General features: G+C 36.8%; 1 protein-coding gene across 1 annotated transcript; it reads left to right on the top strand.

Moving 5' to 3' along the window:
* The first annotated feature begins 1,253 nt into the window (after positions 1 to 1,253).
* On the top strand, positions 1,254 to 2,822 carry LOC110092628 (glycosyltransferase BC10). The gene has a single exon (XM_020817267.2). It carries the CDS (start codon positions 1,448 to 1,450, stop codon positions 2,519 to 2,521), a length of 1,074 nt encoding a protein of 357 aa, XP_020672926.1. The 5' UTR covers positions 1,254 to 1,447; the 3' UTR covers positions 2,522 to 2,822.
* The last annotated feature ends 11,377 nt before the right edge of the window (positions 2,823 to 14,199 follow it).

Raw genomic sequence — 14,199 nt, 5'->3', positions numbered from 1 at the left:
TTAGTCATTTATATTAAGAAAGAAATATTTTGTTTTATTGATATTGAAGTAATTTTTAAACGTTTTTAGAATATAAAGAGTAGGTATTATAAATTGTGAGTTTTTTTTTTATCTTATATTTTATTTTTTTATAATAATAGTTATAAACTTTTTTTTTTTTTTAATTTTCAATATTGACCTTAAGCTTGGATGGAAAGAATTGAGAGAATATTAAAAAAAAAAAAAAACAAACAAACAAAAAATTTTGTAGCAAAAAAATTAAAAATTTTGGGCTAAAAGACTTCTCTTTGAAACGCTAAAAAAGTCATCCCAAATTAAACCTTAGTTGTATGATTGTAAGCAAACACTCGTCTTTTACTGAACATCTTCTATTAACAAGTATATTTGTTAGTAGAATGTAGAATTAAAAAAAAAAAAAGTAGAATGTAGAAGATAATTGATTCTTCTATTTACTTCTCAACAAAGGCTTAGTCCTTTTCTAGCTTTTTCATAGGGTTTCAACTTATAATAGCATTTTATCATTACTTTAGTTTTATTTAATGAAAAACTTTGGCTTGCCTATATATATATAAACAATTAAATACATAAAAGATGATTTTGAAACAATTGGGATAGGAGAAAAACTAGTGGTGTGAAAAAATTGATCTGCGCCGTCAATCTGATCAGAACCTAATCCGAAAATCTAGGTTCTTGTTGATATGTTTAATCAACTGGTTAGGTTTGGCGTGGGTTTTCTAACCCAAGTATCAAATGGGTTGGGCTTGTGTTGACCCTGAATTCATTTTTGACCTAAAAATAATCTGTCTAACATACATTTTCCTTAATTTTTTTCCCATGAGTTTAATCTTATTATTTTTTAGTAAATGCTATAAATTTTATAGTTAACAATTTCTAAACCAAGACGTGTCATGTTCGAATATTCAGGTTGCTAGCAGGTCAGCTTCAAATTGGTATTGCTGACCCATTTATTAAACGAGTTAGATTCAAATTAATTGGATTCAAGGTGGGTCAATTTAAGATCAAATATAAACTCATCCTATCAACCCATTTTGACACTACTAAAAAAAATTTATAGCTAAATTAGCAAAGATGATAGGATTGAAGCCCTTCAACAAAGGCTAGCGGAAAACTATATAGTCAAAGAACCAACCAACAAAAGGGGAGGCCTCAAAGGAAGTAATGCTTATTTACTATTTTTATTTAATTCGAAATAAATTTACGAAATGGAAAAATAAAAAAAAATATAGAGAAACAAAGGGTTTGTGGTTTCGAAAATGACAGGCATCACAGAAATCCTCTTCCCCGTCCAACCTCTTCACTGCTTCTTCCTTCTCCGCTTCTGAGATTCGTCTCGTAATCCCCAAATCTCGCTTAAAATTGCGAGGATAATCGTTGGAAAACCCTAAAAAGGAGAAATTTTTGGGTAAATCTCGGGCGGTTTTCGGCGATGTACTCCTCCTCGCCCTTCGTCGTTTCCGTCGTACTTCTTCTCTCGCTTCCCTTCATCTTCTTGTTCGCGCCCCGGATCCTCCCACCGAAGACGCTTCCGGCCATTCCCGAACCCGACGAGGCAGATGATCTTGCCCTGTTTCGCCGCGCGACGCTCGCGTCCGTGGAAGCCGCGGGTGGCGGTGCCGGGGTGCGCCGACGGTTGTCTTCTCCTCCCAAGATCGCGTTCCTGTTCCTGATCAACTCCGACATAGCGTTCGCCCCCGTTTGGGAACGCTTCTTCCACGGCCATGAGCGGCTCTTTAACGTCTACGTCCACGCCGACCCTGCCGCAGAACTCGTCCTCCCGCCGACGAAATCATTCCGGGGACGCTTTATCCCAGCGAAAGCGACGCAGCGGGCATCTCCTACTCTTATCGCGGCGGCGCGCCGCCTCCTTGCGGCGGCGTTGCTTGATGATCCGGCGAACGCCTTCTTTGCCCTAATTTCTCAGCACTGCATACCTCTCCATTCTTTCCGGTACGTTTACCACGCGCTCATCTCCGACCCCGGCGTCCCGTCCCCTGCAGCTCCCCTTCACCGCCGACACCGCAGTTTTATCCAGATAGTGGCCGATGATCCTGTCCTTCACAATCGCTACATCGCTCGAGGAGACAATGCGATGCTTCCTGAGGTCCCCTTCGAACGATTTCGAGTGGGTTCCCAGTTCTTTGTCCTTGCTCGCCGCCACGCCCTTCTCGTTGTCCGTGACCGTCGACTCTGGAAGAAGTTCCGAATGCCATGCCTGAAGAAGATGGAGTCCTCCTGCTACCCAGAGGAACACTACTTCCCCACGCTTCTCGATATGCAGGATCCCGATGGTTGCACTCGATATTCTCTTACCAGAGTGAATTGGACTGATAGTGTTGATGGACATCCCCACACCTATCTTCCTGCAGAGATCTCCGGTGATCTCATCCTCGATCTCCGGCTGTCGAACTCCACCTATTCCTACCTCTTTGCTCGAAAGTTCTCGCCTGATTGTCTCAACCCTTTGCTGCACATTGCCGATACTGTCATCTTCAAAGATTAGTTTGCAGGTAACCAAAGATTGAGTCATGGAGCCGAAAAGATAAGCATTGGTTGCTGAAAGAAGGCTTCTTTCGTCTTATAATGTTATTGCTGTATGGAAATAGAGGGAGAGTTATCTGTACAGTATGTATATTTTTCATCTTTTCTATAGTTTTTAGATTTAGATGAAGGAATTCTCTGTTATCCAAGCTTGACTTATTCAGTTGAAGCGTTTCGCAGCTTGAAGCATAAATAGCATTATCCCAGCAAATTGGGCCTGTCCAAATACATTTTTCAAGTGAGAAAATTAAGTTTTTTTGTCTGATTGTCTCTTTCTATGATTGACTTTTTATTTGTGGGATTCAGCCATTTTGTTGGCTGATTTCTACTGAAGAAAGAGCAGAAGCTTGGTTAGATCTTGGTAGTCTTGTTATGATTGCCAGTATCTGCTTTGGTTCCTCTCATATATTCATTCTTTTTTGTTGCTTGATCATAAATTAGATCTGTGTGAAGTAGAAGACTTGAAGTTAGAACTGGTGAGTAGTTGTTATCTTTTTCAAGTTTTCCCATTGCTTTCACATTCTCACTAAACTTTGCACCTAACTTTCAGTTTGTCAAAAGAAACTCTCTATTTTTAAAGGCTCTTTCCTGATGGAGAAATTATTAGGTGCGGACACCGGTGAAAGCACAGTCAAAGTACATCTCTACAGTAACTGCACTTTCACTATAACGCAGTCAAAGCGCATATCTATAGTTATGCGCTTTCACTATAGATAGAGAGAAAATTGAACGGTTCTTTCTGTTTGATGTTTGCACCTATAATTTGCCTTCCTAACGACCAAAGAGTAGTGGAGACTCCATTGAAGGATCCTTCTAAGATACTACAGATGCTAATGAAGCAAAGCATCAAGCATACTTTTGAGAACCTTTGCTTGTCGATGAAATAAAGGGTGAGATTTTATTTTTATTTAGATCATTATTTACTTGCTTTTGTTTGTTCAAATCCATTCTTTTTTATTTTTATTCAAAAAATTCATAAGATCAAAGAATAACATGATTTATGATTTATTGTTCATTAAAATTCTCATTTTCTTTTAAGAATCTCCCACACGCCAATGCCCTTTTGTTGTTTCTTGCAAAAGGCTTGAGTGCTTAAGTGAAAGGAACTTCTTTTCTTTTCCACTTCATTTGCCTGTATTTTCCTTAAAAAAAATGTAATTGTTACCTGCTTCCGCGAACTGCACTGGCCCAGGCATTCAATTCCAACGGTGGATCTTTAGTGGTAGAAAATAATAATAATGATAATAATATTTTGATAGAGGGATAGGTAGCGATTCCTCTTTTTTTTTGTTCTTAAATTAAAAAAACAACAGTAACAAATATATCAAGCAGTAATTCATTTCCATTCGAACTCCACTTCTAATATGATTCGAACGGAACTGAGCAGATGGAGAAAGAGCTGCTCCACTCGTTCAGGACGAAGGAGATGGAAGACAAGCCCCAATGTTGGAGAAATTATTTTGTGTGGACACCAGATGGTCTGGAGATCAACAAAACATGACATATCACTTAGTACATAGTGGTATTGAGCATCAGAACCAAGCAAAAAAATGACATAGCGCGTTCTGATTGATCTTTAGATGCCGTCCGGGTCCATATAGAATATTTTTTTCCCAATGTTTGGTTTAAACAAATTCGGAATTAAACTGAGCAGATGGAACGACGAATGATGTTCGGTTGGAGATGCACTAAGTTTAAGCAAAGAAACCAATTTGTTTACTCCCACTGTCACTGTTTAAGAGCCGCCCATGTTTGTTTGTCCTTCAGTTCTGGAAATAAAATTTTTTTGACTGTTATCAGTTGACCAAAATTTGAAAATTTTAGAAGATTAGTGCTAAAATATTAATTTTATATTTAACTATATTGATAATTGACTATTAGCAGTTATCTATTTGGGGAATTAATACTGATTTATTTTTTGTCAATATATGATTTATGAATTAATATAAGGTTTTTATTTTTATTTTTATTTTTATTTTGTCTTTCACTATGTCCAATATACCATTTGGTGCATTCACGAATTTTTATTTTTTTTTAGGGATTGATGTTTGATGGTTAGCATATTTTTAATTAAAAGTTAATAAAGATAGTTAGCGTCTTTCATATTTAGATTAGATCAAACTGCTTGTACGAGGTATTTATATTTTTAAATGAATACAGAATAATCATATGTTTTGACTTATATGATTTTTTTTGTATTTATAAATAAGGCAAAATTAAAAAAGAAAAGAAAATATAATATAGGTCAATTAGCAGATGAAATATAGTATGGAAAAAATAAGAAAGGGTCCAAAAGGCTTAATTATTAGACGTTTTATGCATTGTGCAGTTATTTAATTAATATTAATTATAAGTAATAATATTATATTCATGATTATTATTATTATTATTTATAATTAAAGTTATTATCAGTTATAAATTTTCATCTTGCTATATGTTTTTTTTTTGCTATTTGCATTCATATTGTTGATAAAAGTAGAGAGAGGGAGTTGATGAAGAACTTGAGCTATGGAGCTTACTATGGAGATCAATTTTAGAAACAAAAGATTTTTCTTCAAGTATATCTAAAAGTTTTTTTTTTCTAGAACGGGGAATTTATTTGCCGCCATCTTTATAGGAGGTACTTGGTGGCGTAACTAATCCCTCGGCAAGTCTACTAGCAACCAATCCCACAAGTACAGGACCCGCAGGGGCGAATCCAGCTTCTTTTTTTAGGGTGGGCAAAAAACAATTTTTTTTTGGAATGGACAAAGATGCTTAGGATTAATAAAATTAGGGCAAAAAATATTTTTGAGGGGGAGGAAAATACCCAAAATATCCAAAATATTCCAAAATACCCCCTCTAAATATTTAAATTTTTTTTTTTTGAGGGTGGGCAGTCCTTGGTGGATCCGCTTATAAGGACCTGCATTTATTTTCTCCCCATTTAAGGGTCAAGCCGCATAAGAGGGGAATCGAACATGAGTTGGGAGTCCCCCAACCACTCGCCCACCAACCAAACTAAAACCGGAGAGGTAGTAGATCTAAAAGTAAATGTATATATTTCAATTTTGATTGCGGTAGATTTAGTGGTGGGTTTGCGGCTCATGTCATTAACAAGAGTGCGCGTTTTGAAAATCTCGTGTCTATTGTTTAAAGTGCTCATTAAATAGATGGGGATATTGTTGGTAGGATTAACTTGAGTTGAATGGTTGAAGTGGAGGAATGCGTTGAGCTTTTTGTGTACGAGAAAGGTGCACATCATATAGATGGGAAAATAATAATTAGATAAATTTAAATAAATTTTTATTCCATTGAGGTTATAATTCATTGGGAATAAAAGATGGCGGAGATCACGTTCACGAGGGTGATCTTGTAATAATCCTAAATATTCATAAGCATTTCTTAAGCATTGACTGGGCGCCGGCTTGCTCTTGAAGAAGAAACATAAGAAAAGGAAGAGGAAGGGAAGAGAGAGAAAGTCAATTTAGTAGTATTTTCATCTGTTGATTTTATTTAGAGATTTCTTTTGATCGTTGTAAATAATTCAAATCTTATTTTAATTTTTAATGATTTTGAGATTGATAGATTTATTTTCTTTTAAATTGATAAAACTGTATTTTCTCCTGTTTTATTTCACTTTTATCTTGTAACTTTTTGTTTATGAAGGATATGAATAGTGTGTATATTTTGATTGTAGTATTAATGAATTTCACCAAGTAAAATAGAAGTTATGTTTTTATGAAGTTATATGATATTATATAGATTTTACTGTCTTTTGTAGATTTGAGCAATTTGTTGCATTTCATACATGATATTATCTTGTGCAATGACAATTATATGATTGATAGGAGATAAATGTGGCATTTGCATAAGCAAGGAATGTTGACTGACAATACTATAATTAATATGGATTGACTCTTAAAACATAATACCCTGTAAAGGAGAGTGAGCCGACAGACTTTCTTTTATAGATTGTTTGTGGTGATATCTCTGGTGTAGCCAATATTTGATGATCGAATTACGCTAATAGGTAAAGGGTGACGAATCTTTAATGATTATTGAAATTTATCTGTGACATGACTTAAGATAAGAAATAATGATGATAAGTTAAATATCAATAACCAATTGGTGGATAGTTAGGGTTAAAAATAAATACCGATGACTAACTACATGACAATTGATGTAAGGATGTAAACATTACATTAAAATTTTATGTTCTACCTTGGTGAACCATATACTGATTAGAAGTTCAAGAAAATGAGAGAAAATTAAAAAACATCAATTTTGAGGGACATCCACCGGTCAAAATCTAAATATTTGAAAATAGGAATAGGATTAAAGTCACCTAAATCAATTGGAATTGTTGCGGGCTAGAATATATCCGGCAATAGTGTTGTAATTTTATGTATTAGCGTTGCATAGATATCCAGCTCATACACATATAACACAATATTTTTTACGTGGAAAACCTTAGAAATGGGAAAAACTATGGGGCTTAGCCCAGTTGAAAAGATTTCACTAGAATTTAAGTTGAGTACAATGGGCTAACTCATCCTTGAGGGCGATCAGATTACAAATTTCATTTGTATAGTTGAAGGCTAGTGTTAAATCTGGCGTTCCTTGGAAGTTGGGGCATCAGTTAGTAGCCTGATAGTGACTTGGCAGAATTCTGGTGTCAATTGATGGTCTGGTGGAGTTTATGGCCTCAAGTGTTGTATGCGGAGTTCAGGCCCTTAGGTGGTGGTCCAACGAAGGCGAGGGCCTCAGGTGGTGGTCTGGCAAAGACGAGGGCCTCAGGTGGTGGTCCGACAAAGACAAGGGCCTCATGTGTGGTTTGAACTTTCTAAAAGCGCTTCTACCCTTGATTTGGACCCATTATGGCTCGGATCGGGTTGGATTTAGTGTCATTGGGTTCGTATTCTTGAGACGCTCAGTTCGACTATAAGTTTGCTGAAAGCAGAGTTCGGATGGTCCAAATATTAATTTCGGAAGTCTCCAACTTGATTTTGTATTGAGATTCATGTCCGATAAAATAATTTTTTGATGAAAAATCAATTGCCCCCTTATTTTCGGACGTCGAAGCTCCAGAAGTCCAAAAATATGCATCGTAGCCCATGAAAATTTTTTTGGATGATTTGAAATTCAAACAAAGTCCGATTGTGGGCGTAGACATCCTGAATCACTTTAAAAATGTCAAAACTAAGTATGAAACGTTGAAAAATGGTTCCAGAGATCTAAAAAATGTATGATTTGACCTTTCAGGGGCCAAAATCGGGCCCAAAAATGAGTCGGGATGATCTTGCCATCAGCCACCGCCGCCGCTCACGGCTCGCGAGCCCGCGCGTTATGGCTTGTCCTCGTCCCGCGCATCGGCCCGCCCTCGGCCTACACGTCTGCGCGCTTCAGTCCGCGCGCCCGCACTGGCCCATCGGCCGGCTCGTCGGTGGCATTTCCTTGGCCCTGTATGGGTGGCATCCCTCATTCAGCCCAAGGTCCCTCTTTGTGCAAGAAAGACTGGAGATCCCCCCTTTCTCCCCCCAATGACCTCCATCTCTTCTTTCAATTGAGGCCTTCCCTTGGCCCTGTATGGGTGACATCCCTTATCCATACCCAAGGACCCTCTCTTTACAAAAAGGTGATCCTCCTCCTTTTCCAATTGCACGGCCCCTCCTTACATAGGAGAAATGTCGGGTGACTACCTTCCATCGACAGATCCTGAGATTAAGGGAGACCCACCGCACCGCATGATTGTAAAAGGAGGCCAAAGAAGGAAGCGGGGGTAGATGAGATAGCGTCCAACGTTACGAGTGACTTCCTGATCCTTTTTAACAAAAAATTTCATTTTTCGAATGATGTGATGACGATTGTCCCTAAGAGGTTCGATCAGGATAGCCTTCCTCCTCCAGGGTACTTGATTGTTTCTTAGACCAATTTACGAGCAGGGTTACACTTTCCACCTCATGCTAAGTTGATCAAAATTTCACGGCGGTGTCGGGTGAACCTATCCTAATTTTCATACAAAGCCATGTTGGTGACTATGGGATTGATTGTGCTCTTTAGGGATCGAGGGGCTATTTTGACGCTTGAGCACCTTTCCTGGATGGGTCGGCTTACTAGTGACACGCATGAGTGTGTAACATTCAGATCCAAATAGTTGGATTTACGTACCTGTTATCCTTCAAAGAGCTGGGCCAGTATATTTTTCTTTGTGAAATTTGATTGGGGCCTGATAAAAAAGTGGGAAAAGATGAATGATCTATCAGCCCCTCTATATGTCAGGGAAGAAGACATAATGAGGATCCTCAAGGTTTCAAACATTAAACATGTTTTGTATGAGGTTTGTTACACGAGTAGATACATAAAGGAAGATTTTTTGTTCAAGTTCGGGCTATCATTTCATACTGGGAGGTCAGATGCAAGGATGTTGAAGCCGTCTTCAAAGGTTCCAGATCCCTCTGCCTTAGCTTCAAATGTGGCTCCTAAATGACTGATGAGAGGTGAAAACTCTCAGGTTTTGAAGAAGAACTTGGAGGGGACTACGACAAATACTAGCAAGGCTCTACCTGACTCTTCTCCCACCAAGTTCCACATCCCTGGGGATGTCTTGAACCATCAATATATCAGATGCCATAAAACTGACGACTTGGTGAGTAATATCTTCCTAATGCCTCTTCTCTTTTTCTTCTGGGATGGATTCTAATGCTCTTTCATCTCTTATTTCAGTTTTCGCACCTTGGGATTGAGCTTATAGAAGCTTTGAATGATTAAAATAATGAATTGTGAATATCAAAAATATTCAAGGAGAGTTCAAGTGGAAGTACAATCATAAGACCAAGGAGGTAAAGATGCTAGAAGAGGAGTTGAGCGAGCACAGGATTGAGTTGGCCAACACAATGCGTTATGTGTCTCTTCAAAATCAGCAGGCAGATTGGCATCAAATTGACCTGGCGGAGGCACAAGCGACAATCACCCAGCTTTTGAAGGATCAAAAGGCCTCCACAGGGAAGATAGCGGCACTTGAGGCAGAGAAAAAGATGCCACAAACTCTTATAGCCGAGAAGGAGGTTGCTTTGTTTGGCTCAAAACCTTCAAAAGTTATTGAAGATTTTAAGAAGTCCATAGATTTCAAGACCATCATCCAAGATCACGTTCAGGAGGCTCGAGATCATATCTACGATGTAGAAGTGAAGGCCTTGGAGCAATAGTGTATTGATGATGAATTCATTCGGGGCATTTTTAAGGAAGTTTTTCTGATGCAGTAGAAGATCAGAGTTTAAGTCGAACGGGTGACCCCTAGTCAGGCTTTAGATGACTTTCCTTTAGACTTTGATGGTAGTGAGATAAAGAGTGAGTTGTATAAGGCATTTTCTATTGAAGTGGATAATGAGATTGTAGATATTGAGTAGATTTTTTATTTTTATGCTACATTAGTTATATTACTTTATCTTTTTTAGTGATTATGATGTATCAGATATTGTCTTTTATTATTTAATAAAAAATTATTGATATTTTTATCTGACTAGTGAATATTTTAGTGCTTTTATTCACTTGAGTGAATTTTATTTATGCTCTTTTTCCTTTTTTAAGGCACTTAACTTATCTAAGGTTATTTATTAATGTGTTCCAACCTATATGGAGGAGTTAGGAGAATCAACTAAGAATGTATGACCTATCTGAGATTATATATCAGAACGTTGCTAGATGACGCTAACCTGTATGGAAGAGGTCGAGAGAATCCATTAAGGATGTGTGACCTATCTGAGATTATTTGCCAGAGTTTTCCTGATGGCGTTAACCAGTGTGGAAGATATCGAGAGAATCCATCAAGGATGTGATACCTATCAGAGGTTATTTTCCAGAGTTTTCATAATGGTGTTAACCTGTGTGAAAGAGGTCGAGAGAATCCACTAAGGATATGCGACTTATCCGAGGTTATTTTTCATAGTTTTATTGATGGCATTAACCTGTATGGAAGAGCTCGAGAGAATCCACCAAGGATGTGCAACCTATCCGAGATTGTTTGTCAGAGTTTTTCTGATGGCGTTTATGGACCTTTGAAAGAGCACTGCTCGTGGGGTTCGAACGCAAAGGGTATGGTCGCACTATCCCATAGGATAAAATGATCGCAGACCTTTACACTCGACACGAACGGGTCTATGGGAGGGCAGATTAGATCGTTCATACGACTAACCATTGAGGATAGAGGCTGCCACTTACTCACCCTGATGGATAGTAATATATGCGACCTGATCAGAACGGGTTTCCCCCATGAGATACAACAGCTCGAGTGGGGTTTAGTAGATGTGGGGCCAAATTTTCCATGGGCGCAAGCCCCCGTGGTTAATTACATCTCAGGACGGGGCCCGAAAAAACTCTCGATTAAGGATCATACATTATCCCTTCCTAAAGTGGGATTGGCACAGGGGTATATACTAAGAAGTCCTACTCAAAAAGGAAGAAAGGTCTTAAGGGGGGCTGAATCAACATACATGGTTCACACCAGCATTCGGAGGCTCTAGGGTACTAAGGAGAAACTATAGGAAAGAAATCAAACAATCAATCACATGCGTGAGAGAAAAGATGGAGGTTGGGTCATCCTGTGACACAGATAAGTAGGATTTAGAGTCCCTAAAAAGAAGGGACCTACCTACTATTTAAGACATACTACGAGACCAAATGTAGTAGCCTCAAATCCTAAATTTAGATTGTGTTTAGTATTCTACAAGACACTACGACCCTTGTCCTAACTAAAACAGTGCAAAATCTAGAATTACCTCGGACTAGATTGAGGAGCCAACTAACCACCTAGTCGCTTTAAAACCATGTAGTCTAGTCATTTATAAAAGATGGGTGGATGGTACAGTTTCTAAAAATATGATCGACATCTAGAGAGTTTCCTAATTGGTTCTGAACTTATGCGGGATGAATGCCCCTAACTAATGTAATTAAATTTTAATTAATTGATTACTAATGCAATGCATGCTGGTTAAAGCTTCCAAATTAAGTATGTATAAGATTTTTAAAACAGGCTTATAGAAAATAAATTTTTAGAAAAGACTGGGTCTCCCTAGGTACAGCACTTCATCCTCATAGGTCAGATTATCCGGACTCTACCCGCAGGCAGGGAGATGTCTTATTAGGAGGGAGAAGAATACAACATTATGCATGCGACCCCGGACGATTCCGACAATTCCTGGGTTCATTAGGTTTCTGTGTTATTTAAACCTTAAAATTTTAAGTATTAATTGCGAGTATAAAAAGTATTTTTAATCCTTAAAGAGCCTAACGATATCCAGGCGAAAATAAAAATAGCATACAAGAAGAAAAGATAGGTAATTTCTACTGCGTACATCACGTAAGCACATCAATATAAATCCAACAAATCAACTAAATTTCCATAGGCAATCTGTCCTTATTAGTACCTAGATATGCAGAAAGTAAAGTGGCTGGGCACCATTTCCAATAACTCAAATTTCTAAGCATATGACAGACGCAAATGACTTTGAGTGGGATATTGGTCTTCAAGTCTTTAGCTCTTCAGTCTTCTAGGTGTCTTCTCCTTGGACTCCTTGGATCTTTTCTCCTTGGACTCCTTAGGTCTCTCCTCCTTGGACTCCTTGGAAATCTCATCTTTGGACTCATTGGATCCGTCGTGGCTTGAATATCCAAATGAAAAGACAATTCCCCCTGGTAGGGGGTATTGCCTTTTCTCTTTGGATATCTGAAGCCATCCAACTCGATCTTCCAAATGGAAGAAGACTCCCCCCTATGAGGATGCCTTTTTTTTTGGAATTCGAGTTGGATAAGAATATCCCACTCAGAGTGCATTTTCATAACTCTTAATAATTATTACATATATTACATTAATTGACAAAAAGAAAATTCTTGACTCCCTATAATGTTATCCTAATAAAAATCATCCCAAGCAGTTACATGAAAATAAAAGCAACCCATTGAAGCTGTGTCAAGCCATGCTCTTAATTATGAGGGCTAAGCAGCTCTAAAGCACATGTAGCAGTTATTATTAAATGAATTAGCCCTCATTTTATTAGGGGGGCTGATCAAGCACCTGCACAAAATAATATCAGAAATCATGACAGTGCCGCCTTTTATTAGCATGAGCATGACCACCTACAAGAAGAACATGATATATATATATATATATATATATATATATAAAAAAGAGAAGATAATTTAAGGGTTTTAAAATCCTTAATATTTTTAATAAATATTAGACCTAAATTGGCGAGTCTAACTCAGTGAAGTTTTCCCTATTTGGAATTTTCCTAATAATTAGTTAATGAATTTTCTAAATTTTAAGATATTAATGGAATTATCTAATTACACACTAATTAAGGGCTGATTTTAAGTTTTGATCAAATCAGCTTCAAACTGATGAAAATCACCCCCAAGGTCAGAAATGACCTAAAAAAATGTTCCCAAAGTATTTGGGGAAAATTTGGAGTTTTTAATAAAATTTAAATGATTATTAGGGGAAAAAGGTAATTTTCACGTTAGGTTAAATTAAGGGTCAACCTAGAGTCAAACTAAAAGAAAACCCTTTGTATGCTAAGATCGGAGATAGATTCTAAAACAGATCAAAGCTATGGTGGATTTTCTTGAATCATAAAAATGGATTACTGTAATTTTAAAAAGGCTACCAGGGCCTATTTAGCAGTTTAATTAGGGTTATTAATTAAAGGGTTAACAAGTCCTAAAAATTCCTAAAAAAATCTAAAAAAACTCTGAGAGGTTTATGATGTTATCTACTAAGTTTAACTGTTGAGTTTTTATATCAATCGATAATTCTATCCTAGCCCCTAGAAAATTTCTTTAAAGTTTACTAAGACGGGTCCTTACTTATTGTCCTTAGGAATGTCGCTACGTTGTAAGGGTTTAAACTATGTTTTTGAAACTAACCTCAAGGTACAAATGCATGGAACCTTGAAAAACATCCTAAACTAGATTCAGGAGAGTTTTAAACTAAGTGGTGGTGCATCCTACATTATGCAAACTAAAATACAAGAAAAATAAATATATTTAATGAAGAAGGGATTCGTTGAAATGATTTGGGACTCACCATCCAACTAATCTACTCCCATGATTGCTCTTCAATCCATAGATCTATGTTTAAAATTCCATGAATAGTGGATCTCCCGGAAATTAGAATTGAATATATGCAATAGGTAATTTCAAAAGTAAATATATATATATATATATATATATATATATATATATATATATATATATAAAGTTTTTTTTTGGAAATAATATGATTAAAAATAGATCAATTGGATATTCTACATAAATATATGGGGAAACTGCTGGTCATCCAATCGAGGTTTAAAAACCATTTGAAAATGTTTTTAATTTTAAAAATATTATGGAATTATTATATAATAGTTAAAATACTCGCATAAGCAAATATCAAATATGAGTAAGCAAATACTCAGGTACACGTCAAAATACAGTTCTAAAATAATTTAAAATAAAATATCATTTTTTAAAAAAGAATCTGCGGGTGTCGCAAAGCTCGTAAATCCTGATTTAAAATGACAAAGTATACGATTTTTTTTGAAATTTTTAAAATAATTAATGGCTTTGGAATAATAAATAACTAATATTAACAAATAATTATTAAAAATAGGACTAAAAATG

The sequence above is a fragment of the Dendrobium catenatum genome, unplaced genomic scaffold, assembly GCF_001605985.2.
Source record: "Dendrobium catenatum unplaced genomic scaffold, ASM160598v2 fragScaff_scaffold_432, whole genome shotgun sequence".
Lineage (NCBI taxonomy): Eukaryota > Viridiplantae > Streptophyta > Magnoliopsida > Asparagales > Orchidaceae > Dendrobium > Dendrobium catenatum.
Note: the sequence above shows the minus strand (reverse complement) of the source record. Positions and strands in the feature narration are given on the sequence as shown.

Bases quoted from the DNA above. Each gene is read 5' to 3' on its own strand.
- LOC110092628 (XM_020817267.2), top strand. From the start codon at position 1,448: ATGTACTCCTCCTCGCCCTTCGTCGTTTCCGTCGTACTTCTTCTCTCG.